Source organism: Salmo salar, chromosome ssa20 (genome assembly GCF_905237065.1).
Source record: "Salmo salar chromosome ssa20, Ssal_v3.1, whole genome shotgun sequence".
Taxonomy (NCBI): Eukaryota; Metazoa; Chordata; class Actinopteri; order Salmoniformes; family Salmonidae; genus Salmo; species Salmo salar.
In genome coordinates, this window is record NC_059461.1 from 6,643,252 (window position 1) to 6,658,928 (window position 15,677).

Consider the following 15,677-nt stretch of genomic DNA (forward strand, 5'->3'; position numbering starts at 1 on the left):
CGGCGTACGTTATACCTGCTCCTTTCGCTGTTAGCAACGAAGAGAGAATCCCCTTTGAGCAAATCGAAAAATAAATTGACCCGAGGTTCAAGTCACTAATGTATTACTTAAGTGTAATCGGCGCATATTGTATTTATTTTGAAAGAGGATAGCTAACTGTTCTGTTTTAATAGGCATTACACATACGTTAGCTAGCCTGCTATTTGCTAAGTAAGCTAATAGCTATCAAGGTTCTCTAAGGTTTTGAATCACATGCGCGAGTAGCTGAACTAGCAAGTTGGCGTTAGCGGTCGTTAAAAAAAGCTATCTAGCTCGCTAACTCGGCCTAATATTATATTTTCATCATTTGGTTGCAGTGTATAGTGTTTTTGAGATATTAGGAATACACCGCAAACGTTGTCGTTTATGGGATAATGTCAATGAAGCAGGCCGGTGGTAATCGCAAACCCGGCGGTGGTGCTGCCGCTGGGGCCGGACGACAGAATTTGGGCAGGTCGGTGATTTATTCAGTCGACATTTTAGTTAGCAAATATAATGCAAACATTTGAAAATTTACCTAAGCTAATTATGCTCTTAGTTACAGTTACTGACATTTCCGCGATAAACGTCAAAACGTGTGTTATGTGAATGCACATTTCAGTGGGGCCTGATTGCTTACTACGTCGTTGGTGGTGGTCAAGTTTTTAGCCAGCCAGCTAGCACGTTAGGCCTACGAATCATGCTGACACACAATCCAGCAGTTTTGCGGTACTTAGTTATTTTGGTAGCTCCATCTGTTTGTTAGTAGCTAACGAGTATTGAGAACATTAGTAAACTAGCAGTGGTTGCTGGTTTGTGTCCTTCGTCAATTGCTTCACAGGATAACCCTGTGACAAGAGGATGCATATACAGCAACGAATTAAACGTATATACTACATAACTAGCTTAACTAGATTTAGGCTAGGTTAGCCAACTACCATTAATTCATGCCATTGTATCAGCATCAAATGGTATTATTGGATAAATCGGCTATTTCTAGCTACCAATATGTAAGCCAGGGGTGTATTCATTACGGAAACAGTTTGCTCCTTTTACTTCTGGTTCTGAAATGGTAAACGAAACTGGGAGGGACCTACCTGATTTTGTCCAATAGAAACTCTTGTTTGAGTTTCTGTTTTGAGTAAATGGCTTGTTGCAAAACGTTTTGCAACAGAATCAGCAATGTGATAATTATACTGAACAAAAATATAAAATGCAACATGTAGCGTTGGTCCCATGTGTCATGAGCTGAAATAAAGGGTCCCAGAAATGTTCCATCTGTACAAAAAGCTTTTCTCATTTTGTGCACAAATTAGTTTACATCCCTATTAGTGACATATCTCCTTTGCCAAGATAATCCATCCACCTGACATTATACACTGGGGACAATAAAAGGCCACTAAAATGTACAGTTCTGTCACAACACAATGCCACAGATGTCTCAAGTTTGTCCACCAGAGCTGTTAGAGAATTGAATGTTCATTTCTCTACCATAAAGCTGCTTCCAACATTGTTTTAGAGAATTTGGCAGTATGTCCAACCTGCCTCAACTGAAGACCACGTGTAACCACACCAGCCCAGGACCTCCACATCCAGCTTCTTCACTTGTGGGATCGTTTGAGACCAGCCACCCAGACAGTTGATGAAACAAGACTATTTCTGTCTGTAATAAAACCCTTTTGTGGGGAAAAACTCATTCCGATTGGCTGGGCCTGGCTCCCAAGTGGTTGGGCCCTTGCCCAATCATGTGAAATCCATAGATTAGGGCCTAATTTATTTATTTAAATTGACTGAATACCTTATTTTAACTAACTCAGTAAAATTGTAACATATTGGGTTTATATTTTTGTTCAGTATATGTTTTCACACAGGGTGTTACAAGAAAGCCCTATACATACGCTGCCATAGATTTTTAAAGTAACCTGTTCTTGGTGATGCTGCCTTTGTTCTCGATTTGGTAAAAAAAAGTATCTTCGAAATGTCATTGGTTCAACAAAAACACAAAAATATGAAATCCATGTTTTGTACAGAGTGAGAAATGCTTCTTGCATGTGGGTAGATATGTTGTTTGCACTGTGTGACATGCTGTCATCTACAGTGCCTTCGTAAAGTATTCAGACCCCTTGACTTTTTCAACATTTTGTTACGTTAGCCTTATTCTAAAATAGATAAAATAAAAATCCTCAGCAATCTACACACAATACCCCATAATGACAAAGCGAAAACAGGTTTTTATAAATGTTGGCAAATTTATAAAAACATTTAAACAGATGTTTAAATAAGGTTCAGACCCTTTGCTATGAGAATCGAAATTCAGCTCAGGTGCATCCTGTTTCCATTGATCATCCTTGATGTTTCTACAGCTTGATTGGAGTCCACCTGTGGTAAATTCAATTGTCTATATAAGGTCCCACAGTTGACAGAGTAAAGACCAACCCATGAGGCCAAAGAATTGTCCGTAGAGCTCCGAGACAGGATTGTGTCAAGGCACAGATCTGGGGAAGGGTACCAAAACATTTCTGCAACATTGAAGGTCCCCAAGAACACAGTGGCCTCCATCATTCTTAAATGGAAGAAGTTTGGAACCACCAAGACTCTTCCTAGAGCTGGCCGCCAGGCCAAACTGAGCAACCGGGGGAGAAGGGCCTTGGTCAGGGAGGTGACCAAGAACCCGATGGTCACTGACAGAGCTCTAGAGTTCCTCTGTGGAGATGGGAGAACCTTCCAGAAAGACAACCATCTCTGAAGCACTCCACCAAATCAGGCCTTTATGGTAGAGTGGCCAGACAGAAGCCACTCCTCAGTAAAAGGCACATGACAGCCCGTTTGGAGTTTGCCAAAAGTCACCATAAGACTCAGACCATGATATACAAGATTCTCTGGTCTGATGAAACCAAGTGTCACGTCTGGAGGAAACCTGGCACCATTCCTACGGTGAACCATGGTGGTGGCAACATCATGCTGGGGGATGTTTTTCAGCGGCAGGGACGGGGAGACTAGTCAGGATCAAGGAAAAGATAAATGGAGTAAAGTACAGAGAGATCCTTGATGAAAACCTGCTCCAGAGCGCTCAGAACCTAAGACTTGGGCGAAGGTTCACCTTCCAACAGGACAATGACCCTAAGCAGTCAGTCAAACGAAAGCAGGAGTGGCTTCGGGACAAGTCTCTGAATGCCCTTGATTGGCCCAGCCAGAGCCTGGACTTAAACCTGATCGAACATCGCTGGAGAGACCTGAAAATAGCTCTGCAGCAACGCTCCCCATCCATCCTGACAGCTTGAGAGGATCTGCAGAGAGGAATAGGAGAAACTCCCCAAATACAGGTGTGCCATGCTTGTAGCGTCATACCCAAGAAGACTCAAGGTTGTAACTGCTGCCATAGGTGCTTCAACAAAGTACTAAGTAAAGGGTCTAAATACTTATATAAATGTGTTTCAGTTTATAAGTAGACCAGATCTAGCTGCTATCACGTTGGTGTCTACTGAAGGGTTGGTTGTTTAACAAAACCGAAGCGTGCTCAACTATGGGGCAAAAGAGACTGGACTGGCTTAGATGGTTGCCAACATGTAAACTATTTCTCCAATGTTTATTGAAAACATAAATACATTTGCACAATGAGAACTTCTCTCATGCATTGTTAGTTAGCTAGCGATTTTAGCCATATTAGCATTGACCTGAAATCAGTCAAAAACACCCCAAAACAAGACCTGGTATCAAGAACAAGATGAATCTAGCCGAAATTAGTCACAATTTTCCACGTGACAGTTAATGGTCAATGTTGGTAGTTATCTGGCCATCCAGAATAACATCAACTCATGGACTAATGCCCCATTGAAGCGTGCGCATAATTTATGAAGTTGTCAGCTAACCCATCTATGGAATAACCACCCCGTTAAGCAGACAGCAACTGACAATTTTTTTTCAATGGTAAATGGCCTGAGTGAACCGTCTTCATTTATCCACCATCTTTGGCGCAACATCGCAATACTTTCGGGAGCATGTCACGAGAAGCGCACTCGACATACCAGACCGGGGTTTGGAAAGTAAAAGAGAGAAGTGATTCTCTAATTCAAAAGGCAAAACCTAGATTTGAGCAAATGTCTTAAGTAGCTGAACCAGTCAGTACTACAACCTTGTGAAAGTGACAAACGCATGTTTTCATTTTTTGTCAAACTAATTTATGTTGAAATAGTGCCTTTCATTTGATGGCCTGCACATGCGCAGCTCAACACGAAATGACTGCTAGACCCGTTGATTTGTTTTCTTCTATTGAAGAAGCAGTTTCTTGATGTCTTCATACTGTACTGCAGGGATCATCAACTAGTTTCACCCGCTGGCCGATTTTTTATTCTTATTTTTCCTGGAGAGAATGGTCAGGGGTCCGGAACATGATTACAAATAATTTGTAGACTGCAAATTGAACGCAAAAATCCCAAACAGATATTTGACTAAAACAATCATTTCAAACCTTACTTACATTTGTATACAAGCACGTGTCTCTATTATGCATGGGAATACGTTGGAACAGATTTCCAAAATTATCACTTCGAGCTGATTTGCTAGCCTCTATGGGCTAGGCGGGACGAATTCGTCCCACCTACGTAACAGCCAGTCTAATCCAGTGGCGCGATTTTTGAATCGTTTGAAATACTATTACTTCAATTTCTCAAACATATGACTATTTTACAGCTATTTAAAGACAAGACTCTCGTTTATCTAACCACACTGTCCGATTTCAAAAAGGCTTTACAACGAAAGCAAAACATTAGATGATGTCAGGAGAGTGCCCAGCCAGAAATAATCAGACACCCATTTTTCAAGCTAGCATATAATGTCACCAAAACCCAAACCACAGCTAAATGCAGCACTAACCTTTTATGATCTTCATCAGATGACACACCTAGGACATTATGTTATACAATACATGCATGTCTGTTCAATCAAGTTCATATTTATATCAAAAAACAGCTTTTTACATTAGCATGTGACGTTCAGAAAAAGCATACCCCCGCAAACTTCCGGGAATTTACTAACAGTTTGCTAAATTACTCACGATAAACATTCACAAAAAGCATAACAATTATTTTAAGAATTATAGATACATTACTCCTCTATGCACTCGATATGTCCGATTTTAAAATAGCTTTTCGGATGAAGCACATTTTGCATTATTCTAAGTACATAGCCCAGCCATCACGGCTAGCTATTTAGACACCCGGCAAGATTAGCCTTCACCATAATAACATTTCCTATAAGAAAAATGTTCTTACCTTTCCTGTTCTTCGTCAGAATGCACGCCCAGGACTTCTACTTCAATAACAAATGTAGGTTTGGTCCCAAATAATCCATAGTTATATCCAAATAGCGTCGTTTTGTTCGTGCGTTCTAGACACTATACGAATGGTAATCCACGGTCGCGCGCATGGCGTGACAAAAAAATTCTCGTAGAAAAACGATAATATTCCGACCGGGAATCTGCAATAAACTAAACAGCCGAATTAAAATACTCCACGGGGGCTAATCGCGCACGCGCCTCATTCCATTGTCACCTAATGGGACACTTGGATAAGGTGATTATCTGTTTCAGCCTGAGGCTGCCTCGTCAACCTTCATGATTTTCCCGGGTCCTGAGAGCCTATTGGAGCCCTGGGAATTGTCACGTTACAGCTAAGATCCTTACTCTTCAATAAACAGATGCAAGACGCACGACTCCTTGTCAAACAGGCCACTTCCTGCATGAAACCTTGTCAGGTTTTTGCCTGCCATAGGAGTTCTGTTATACTCACAGACACCATTCAAACAGTTTTAGAAACTTTAGAGTGTTTTCTATCCAAACCGGAACAATAATATGCATATTCTAGCTTCTGAGTTGGTGTAGGAGGCAGTTAAAAATGGGCACATATTTTTCCAAAATTCTCAATACTGCCCCCTAGCCCAAACAGGCTAGTGTTTTTACACTCTTATGTCCAATAGAAAACCTGAGGGGCCTAATAAAATGTGGCCCGCCAGTTGGGGAACCCTGCTGTATCGTCTTTGATGTGGCCGCATCATCTGGAAAGGACTAGTTCCTGAAAATATGTTGGGAAATGCAAGTTGTCTGGCAGCTAAAATGGTGAGGGAACTTCACTCTGTGCAAAAATGTGGATTAAATATCTTGCCGAGTTTTCACTGGATTTTGTAGAACCAACTGCAACTGGTCACCGAATCGGGAACGAAGAAAGTATTGCCAATAACAGTTGGAAAAATGTATTGCAAGACTTTTCATTAGTGAACCTCTAACACGGGTGTCAATCTTGTCCCACGGAGGGCTTAGTGTCTGTGGGTTTTGTTTTTAAGACCTAGACAACCAGGTGAGGGGAGTTCCTTACTAATTAGTGACCTTAATTCATCAAGTACTATGGTGGAGCAAAAAGCAGCAGACACTCGGCCTCTGTGGAATGAGTTTGACACTTGCTCTAACGGATATGGAGAATCACAAATCCCGTTACCAATTATGTAGCAAGGCTATGTCAGCACACCACCTTTCTACGCAACGTTTTGCTTTACATCTTGTTGCAAGATGGAGGCTTTGGCACCGACAATTGCAGATAAATTGCCTAGCTACCTCTAATCCAGATGGAAATGATTGTGTGTGGGAAAGTGAAGTAACCACGGCACAGTTAGTGAGCTGGCAATATTTCTAGTGAAACTTGCCCTAATGACAATGATATTCACCATTATTTTTGTCTTTATTCAGGGGACGGCATAGTGCCAAAGGTACTTCGGCAGCAGTAAGTTAAGTTTAATCATTTATTACATTTTTCTATCCCAATATTTCTATTGGGCAGGTGAAGTTGGAAGATAGCCTAGATTGTGAAATTGAACGGTATCTTATTTACTATTGGTTTCTTTCCTAATGAGAGAAAAAAAACGGCACACTGGTACGTACTCAGTTGCTTGGTTTGTCACAGGATTTGTCCACAATAAGTGCAGATGTTTTCTTTAGTGTTATTTTGTTTTGGGCTCTCAGGTTTGAATTGTATGATACATTTTTTTTTTGTCTTTCAGGTTGTCTTCAATGGTGTATATGCAAACATGAGGATGGTCCATGTCTTGACATCAGTAGTGGTATGTTCCCTCCTGTTCTTATTATTCTTAGCTACCCCCATCACTTTATACATGATCAAGGCTGGCAAAACCAAACTAATTGAGGACATATTTCCATAGAGGTAGCAGAGCAAGTTATATATGGAAGTTGTCCCCACTCCTCATAGCAGGGGAAATACTGGACATAGTTTTAGTTAATGGTCGCTGGAATCCTGATGACAGCACGCTACAAGAGCTGTCGAGTCACTGAAGTGGTAACATGGAGTCAAATGTATTGCATAATCAAGTAAGCAATAGTCACACGTTTCTCCACAAAATCTGCACTTGCGATAATTACGCCATGTGTGATTGACAGATGATACATTTGAAAGAACAGAGGCATCTGTTTTTCGGAGTGAAGCTGCAATTAATAAATTATTCAGCTTTTTAACTGCATGTTTTTTTAAACTCATTGTTTTTAAAGAGATTCTCTGGTATTTTTGTATACTTTTTAGTCAGTAGTTCTGAAAGTAACGCTCATGAAAAAGGGTCCCCGAAAATTGCGTACTACATCAAATACAGTTGAAGTCGGAAGTTTACATACACCGTAGCCAAATACATTGACTCAGTTTCACAATTCCTGACATTTAATCCTAGTAAAAACCCCTGTCTTAGGTCAGTTAGGATCACCACTTTATTTTCAGAATGTACTATTATTCTGACATTTCAGTGATTTCAGCTTTTTTTTTTCAGCACATTCCCAGGGGGTCAGAAGTTTACTTGCACTCAATTAGTATTTGGTAGCATTGCCTTTAAATTGTTTAACTTGGGTCAAACGTTTTGGATAGCCTTCCACAATAAGTTGGGTGAATTTTGGCCCATTCCTCCTGACAGAGCTGGTGCAACTGAGTCAGGTTTGTAGGCCTCCTTGCTCGCAACGCCTTTTCAGTTCTGCCCACACATTTTCTATAGGATTGAGGTCAGGGCTTTGTGATGGCCACTCCAATACCTTGACTTTGTTGTCCGTAAGCCATTTTGCCACAACTTTGGAAGTATGCTTGGGGTCATTGTCCATTTGGAAGACCCATTTGCGAGCAAGCTTTAACTTCCTGACTGATGTTTTGAGATGCTGCTTCAATTTATCCACATAATTTTCCTATATCATTATCCCATCTATTTTGTGAAATGCACCAGTCCCTCCTGCAGTAAAGCACCCCCACAACATGATGCTGCCACCCCGTGCTTCACGGTTGGGATGGTGTCCTTTGGCTTGCAAGCCTCCCTCTTTTCCCTCCAAACATTACGATGGTCATTATGGCCAAACAGTTCTATTTTTATTTCATCAGACCAGAGGACATTTCTACAAAATGTACAATTTGTCCACATGTGCAGTTGTAAACCGTAGTCTGGCTTTTTTATGGCGGTTTTGGAGCAGTGGCTTCTTCCGTGCTGAGCGACCTTTCAGGTTATGTCGATATAGGACTTGTTTTACTGTGGCTATAGATACTTTTGTACCCGTTTCCTCCAGCATCTTCACAAGGTCCTTTGCTGTTCTTCTGGGATTGATTTAAACTTTTCACACCAAAGTACGTTCATCTCTAGGAAACAGAACGCGTCTCCTTCCTGAGCGGTATGACGGCTGTGTGGTCCCATGGTGTTTATACTTGCGTACTATTGTTTGTACAGATGAACGTGGTACCTTCAGGCGTTTGGAAATTGCTCCCAAGGATGAACCAGACTTGGAGATCTACACCAATGATATATATAAATTTGGATTGTTGATGCTATGTTTTGGCCAATGAGGCTTTGAAGCCACATTGGCTCTCCTCAGAAAAACTATGGAATTCTACAGTATTTCAAGGCCAAAATTAAATGTTTAAGTATTTCTTTGTGGTAGTGCTTTAAAAAAATATATACTTTAAAGGAAATGTTTTTGCTCACAATGCAATTTAAAAGTATGCTTTAATGTGTCTAATGTAATAGACATGGGGGGGAACAAGTGGACATGAGTAAATTAATTTCTACAGCTTCAAATATTTTTTACAAGGGTGTAGGTGTGCCAAGATGGTGGCTTCAAAATAGTGCCCCCCCCTTCAGTCATCTGTGTGTGTGTGTGTATATATATATAATCATTGGTGGCAACACATACAGTCAAAGGGTTTTTAATGAGGCTTGTCCATTCTAATTGTTAAAATACTGTTCAATGAAACTTTAACAAATTTGGAATATAGTGGATACTTTGAATCTAGTGTTTGACATGACATAGAATGAAAAAGCCAGGGAGAGGTTGTGACACGGTAGGAACCAAAGTGTTGGCCGTGTTTCCCAGTGGACACTAATGTTATTAAATGTTGTCTCTTATTGTTGCTATAATATTCATGCATCGCCTATTCCTCTTCGATTTAGAATGTACCATTTGACAAACTGATCTAGGCATACACCAGTACTGGTATCGGGATGTATTAGCTAGCGATTAGCATTAGTGGCTAACAAGATTTATTTTAGACAACTCGCTAAGAAAAGACAAACTAGCTGTTTACAGACAGTAACAAACGAATATTGTGCTTACAGAACACTTGTGGATTTATATTAAGACGCAAAGTGGAAAGCAGCATTGTTGTCACCATCTGCAGCATTGCATCTTCACTGCATTCATTGACCATGCAGACTCACTGAGTGGTTGTGACTCGGGGTGGTAGCAAAGATGGTGGACAAATGAAGATAATTCACTCAGGTCGTTTACCATTGAAAACAAAAGGTCCGTTCCGGTGTACTTAACAGGGTGGGTCTCCCATAGACACCTATGCAATAGCAGCTGGGTCTGGTCTACTTAGTTAATTTACTTTCATTGAACCAGAAAAAAACCAGCGAGTGGGGTGTCTTGCTTTCTCTTCCATCTCTGGTGGTAGCGCAATAAACAGCTCTCCTTGAGTGACATGCGGAGGGGCTTGGTGTTTGGAAGGAGAGAGGGAAACGGACATTATTGCACAGGACGGAGTGGCATAAGACACTTAACAAATCAAACATTGAAATACCGTTATACAAGGTAAAGTAAAAACCCAAACCAGCCCGTGCATCAATACCAGTATATAGTAAAATATGGTGTACTGCCCAGCCCTAGTATGAACTACACATTGACACATCCAGCCCAAAGCGAGAAGTTTAAAAACACTTACTAGTCAAAGTTATGGAGCATGTCTTTAAAATGTGTTGTTCAGACTGCCAATGGAGTTATTCCTAGCATCAGGGCAAAGGTTATAGTTGAGTTAAACAAAACAGTATAACTCATGTGTATGAAAATAAGATGTTTTTCTAATTTTCAGGGATCCAAATGCGAACTGAAGGTTAAAAATGGATTGGTTTATGACGGAGTGTTTAAAACATATGGCCCAGAGGTAAGGAGGATCATATAAAACAATGGAAACTCTTCAACATTCACCACAGTGGAATACATACTGCTCCATCCTTTTTCCTATTAGGTGACAAGCCAATTAATTGTTGTGGCTGGAGCAGTGTTCTGTAACCTGAGGTCCAGCATATTCAATCTTTCTTGGTAATAGAAAAGGAGGCTTACATAAAAAAAATATATATATTAAATGGACCTTAAGCTCTATTCGGATGGGATAAGTTTTAGAGTTTAACACGTGCGGCACACAGTTTGGTTAAGAACATGGGAACAAATTGATGCTTAAAAACAAATTGCTATGCACATAGCCTACAGATAAATGATCTGTTTTGTCATATCAACATTCCTAGTGCCATACTTCTCTTTTAAAAGATGAAGGGGACGATATTGTGCCAATTAATAAATTGCCAAATACATCAGGTAATTAAATATCTGCATAGGTTACAGTTCATGGTTCTTATTGATATACATTTAGACTTTCTGAACTGAAGGTCATTAGGCCTATATTTGAAATATCTTCACGTCTAGAAGAGCCTCCAGGCTTCCGTCATAATGATCAATTGTGAATGAGGATAAAAAAGAATTACAGGGGTAGTTTGGTTAAAACAAATCCTGTCTGAATCATCCAATGGAGAAACTGATATGCTGGGGTAATTATTACAACCAACGTTCTATAGTAATTAGTCCCGTGCGAATAGGGCTTTAGCCTACATTCAACATTAGGTTCAAGTTTAACAGCATTGTCGTTAATTCATTCAGGGTAAATGCATTGTATGGCTCAGTTACGGACAGTGTTCATAATCTTATGTCAAGCACACAAAACCAAAATAAATGTAAAACATAACCATGCATTTCCTCCAGGAAGTAGGCGAACGCAAGCATTTACAACCATAAGTGATTTAGCTCTCACCACTCTTTGTCCACCCAGTGTGACATGGTCCTAGATGCAGCCCATAGGAAGATCCCTAAGCCCAGCGAGGGCCCACGACAGGAAGACATTGTGGAAAGCATCATCTTCAAGGCTTCTGATGTGGTGGTGGTGCACTTCAGAGACGTGGACCTCAATTTTGCCAGTAAAAGTAAGGCCTACTGTCAAGACCTATACACTCCAGGTTGTCACTGTCCCCTAAAGTTGACTGGATGCACAAATAGATGTTTATTTGTTGGCCAATACAAAGATTGTGCTTAGGGTTGTTGTCCTGTTGGAAGGTGAACCTTCACCCCAGTCTGATGTCCTGATCTCTCTGGAGTAGGTTTTCAACAAGGATCTCTACTTTGCTCCGGTCATCTTTCCCTTGATCCTGACTAGTCTCCCAGTCCCTGCCGCTGAAAAACATTCCCACAGCATGATGTTGCTTCGACACAATCCTGTCTCTGAGCTCTACGGACAATTCCTTCAATCTCATGCCTTGTTTTTATTGCTCTGACATGCACTGTGGGACCTTATATAGACAGGTGTGTCCCTTTCCAAATCATGTCCAATCAATTGAATTTACCACAGGTGGACTCCAATCAAGTTGTAGAAACATCTCAAGGATGATCAATGGAAAAAGCATGCACCTAAGCTCAATTTCGAGTCTTATAGCAAAGGGCCTGAATATTTCTGTTTATTTTTAATAAATTAACCAACATTTCTAAAATCCTGTTTTCACTTTGTCATTATGGGGTATTGTGTGTAGATTGATGAGGAAGAAAATGATTTTACCTTCACTTTTTCTAAAATGGATTGTCTGAATACTTTCTGACTGCACTGTATATCACCTCTAAACCTGTCAGGGCCCATACACTTCACAGTGAACTATGATACTCTTTCTGGGAGTTAGCATTGTAATCAAATCAACTAGTGACGTGGCACTGTGTGAAGGAGAGCTGGGTTAGATCAGGGCTTCCCCACTTCCAATTCTGAAGCATTCCTGAGTGTCCAGGGATCTGATCTTGGATCAGTGTTCTTGTTCTAGCCAACCCAGTTTCCAGCTGACAAACGGCAAATGCCACATGTTAAGGCTTGCACACGTCTGCCGATCATTTTGAGATGCATACAATATGCATACAATATCTCCAAAACATGATGGCCATGTGCCATATTGAACAGCTAACCCATAACCTTATCAGTAACCCATTTGGTTTGAAAAGGAAAGAAACATAACTAAGGGGTTGGAATGGAAACCTCATATACGGTGGTGCTTTAGGAAAAAGGTTGGGAACCCTAGGGGTAGGCTAGGTTTAGGCTACCTGTCTTCTCTCCACTGACCTTCTCTTCCATGTCTCTCTCTCCTCAAATGGGTGTAGTCTCTACCGACACAGGTAATATGTCTGTTTTCTGCTCTTGCACTTTTGTTGACACATTTTCATTTTGAAAGGGACTAAACTGTCATATCTCTAAAGCTTTGCGGAAATGCAAACTCTGCTAATGGACAATCCTCATATTGAACTTGTTTCAGTCAGACTGTATTTCAATGGCGACCCACCAGTACCCCACCCGAATCTCGTTATTCTCTAAAGAGCTTTATTCTTCGACTTACATAACGGCATGGACTAATACCCATGTGATGTCTTTATACTGTTGATGTCAGAAACTACTCCTTTTGCGGGCGTCTGTCCGTTAGAAGTTTGATGGGTTTGACTGTTAGTTCTGCAGTAAAGTAAAGCCAGAGGGGTGATTTTAGAAAAACAAAGTGTGATTTGGACGAATCTATTGAATAAATGCAACTGAACCACATCAAAGTATTTACACAGGTGTACAACGCAAAGATTTGTGCTGAAATATGGCACTTTTCTCTTCTGATCTCAAGTATAAGAATCTGGCTCGTGCATTCTAACATTCATTTTGCTTATTCAATCAATTCTGCCTTATCCCATTTCCAGACAGGCCATAAGTCAAATATTTCATCCTACATGACTGCAATCTAAGTGCATGTTTTTTGTTGTTGCTTACCCTCATTGATTTCTGTACTCATTCTCCCTAATGTCAACCCTTTGATTTTGCTACCTCTGGGTTGTGACTGTCTAATGGCTAGCCTGACATGATCACTGCCAAAGCAGTGATCATGCACTGTGTGTGTGTGTGTGTGTGTGTGTGTGGTACCCTCTTAACACCTGCACATTGTATGTGGTACCCCTCGACACCTGCACTGTGTGTGTGTGTGTTTGGCCCCTCTGTTTGCATGCGTGTCTGTCTACTGTATATAAATATGAATGTGTGATGTAACATGTAGACAACTTCACGGATACGGCGGTGAGCAGCAGAATCAACGGGGAGCACAAGGAGAAGGACCTGGAGCCGTGGGATGGAGGGGAGCAGCAGCAGCACGTTGTCACAGGCAGCCTGGAGTCCCTAGACACAGACGTGGTATTGCTTTCCATTTAGTGCTCTGCATGTACCGGGGTGTGTTCATTAGTGCACACTGTAGCAAAACGCTGTTACTCACCATCAGTTTACGCCATCTGACCAAAAACCTCTCCTCTCTCTTTTTCTTCTCTCTCTAGTCTAATGGATGGGACCCGAATGACATGTTCAAGTACAACGAAGAGCAGTATGGCATCATGTCGACCTATGACAGCAGCCTGTCTACCTACACGTAAGCAGCACTCGCTTCTCTCATTCCGCTCACGCCTCCCTCGTACAGGCACAGTCAAGTGTATCAAGGAGGAACTTGCCTCATCCACTACCAGTGTGTAGCACCCACCTAGCTTTGTTTGTGTGTTTGGGGACGGGTCTGTGTCTAAGGTTTGCCCTGAGCTGTGTTGCCCCATGCAGTGTTGCCCTGGAGCGGGATAACTCAGAGGAGTTCTTGAAGCGGGAGGCACGGGCAGCCCAGCTGGCGCAGGAGATCGAGGCCAGCGCCACCTACAAGGCCCGCGTGGCCCTGGAGAACGACGAGCGCACCGAGGAGGAGAAGTACTCAGCCGTGGTGCGCGGAGAGAAGGGAGAGCGTGGAGAGCGGGAGCCACACACACTCAACAGGTGGCTCTCTGAGGGGGGAGTTCAACATAATTATACTGAACAAAAATATAAACGCAACAATTTTAAAGATTTTACTGAGTTACAGTTCATATTTTTTATTTTTATTTTATTTTATTTCACCTTTATTTAACCAGGTAGGCTAGTTGAGAACAAGTTCTCATTTACAACTGCGACCTGGCCAAGATAAAGCAAAGCAGTGTGACACAGACAACAACACAGAGTTACACATGGAATAAACCATAAACAAGCCAATAACACAATAAACAAGTCAATGAAACAGTAGAAAAAAAAGAAAGTCTATATACAGTGTGTACAAAAGGCATGAGGAGGTAAGGCAATAAATAGGCCATAGTAGCGAAGAATTACAATTTAGCAGATTAACACTGGATACATGTTGGTCACAGATACCTTTAAAAAAAAGGTAGGGGTATGGATCAGAAACCAGTCCGTGCCTCATGCAGAGCAACACATCTCCTTTGCATAGTTGATCAGGCTGATTGTGGAATGTTGTCCCACTCCTCTTCAATGGCTGTGTGAAGTTGCTGGATATTGACGGGAACTGGAACACGCTGTCGTACACGTCGATCCAGAGCATCCAAAACATGCTCAATCATTGACATGTCTGAGTGTGCAGGCCAGAACCTGGACATTTTCAGCTTCCAGGAATTGTGTACAGATCTTTGCGATGGGCCGTGCATTGTCATGCTTAAACATGAGGTAATGGCGGCGGATGAATGGCAGGGCAATGGGCCTCAGGATCTCGTCACTCTATCTCCGTGCATTCAAATTGCCATCGATAAAATACAATTGTGTTGTCCGTAGCTTATGCCTGCCCATACCATAATCCCATCGCCACCATAAGGACACTCTATTTACAACGTTGACATCAGTAAACCGCTCACCCACACAACGCCATACACGTGGTCTGCGGTTGTGAGGCCGGTTGGACGTACTGCCAAATCCTCCAAAACAACGTTGTAGGCGGCTTATGGTAGAGAAGGGAACATTCAATTATCGGCATTGTATTCTCTGCATTGTATAACAGCATTGTATACACATTTGTGAACCAAATTTGAGAGAAATAAGCTTTTTGTGCATATGGAACATTTCTGGGACCTTTTATTTCAGCTCATGAAACATGGGACCAACACTTTAGGGAAAGGGGGAAACCTAGTTAATTGTACAACTGAATGCATTCAACTGAAATGTCTTCCGCATTTAACC

At 41.5% G+C, this 15,677-nt stretch overlaps 1 protein-coding gene and 1 long non-coding RNA gene across 16 annotated transcripts in view; one reads left to right on the forward strand and one right to left on the reverse strand.

Annotated features, from left to right (window-relative positions):
- The window catches only part of LOC106580186 (ataxin-2), a 30,250-nt gene continuing 14,573 nt past the window's right edge, over window positions 1–15,677 (forward strand). For 6 of the 15 annotated variants that reach the window (XM_045704280.1, XM_014160968.2, XM_045704281.1 and 3 more), the window contains exons 1-9: window positions 11–493; window positions 6,755–6,788; window positions 7,066–7,125; window positions 10,407–10,478; window positions 11,418–11,568; window positions 12,779–12,793; window positions 13,705–13,838; window positions 13,976–14,067; window positions 14,217–14,453. In XM_045704280.1, the coding sequence (XP_045560236.1) occupies window positions 414–493; window positions 6,755–6,788; window positions 7,066–7,125; window positions 10,407–10,478; window positions 11,418–11,568; window positions 12,779–12,793; window positions 13,705–13,838; window positions 13,976–14,067; window positions 14,217–14,453 (875 nt within the window). In that variant the 5' untranslated portion in view covers window positions 11–413. Of the gene's footprint in view, window positions 494–5,951; window positions 6,131–6,754; window positions 6,789–7,065; window positions 7,126–10,406; window positions 10,479–11,417; window positions 11,569–12,778; window positions 12,794–13,704; window positions 13,839–13,975; window positions 14,068–14,216; window positions 14,454–15,677 lie in introns of all 15 variants that reach the window. The other 9 variants (XM_045704286.1, XM_045704290.1, XM_014160979.2 and 6 more) reach the window with 7 other exon arrangements.
- On the reverse strand, window positions 9,789–11,536 carry LOC106580189 (uncharacterized). Its single transcript, XR_001322833.2, has 3 exons — window positions 11,400–11,536; window positions 10,260–10,320; window positions 9,789–10,030 (listed from the first exon to the last, which is right to left on the reverse strand). It is a non-coding gene; the product is annotated as an uncharacterized lncRNA (long non-coding RNA).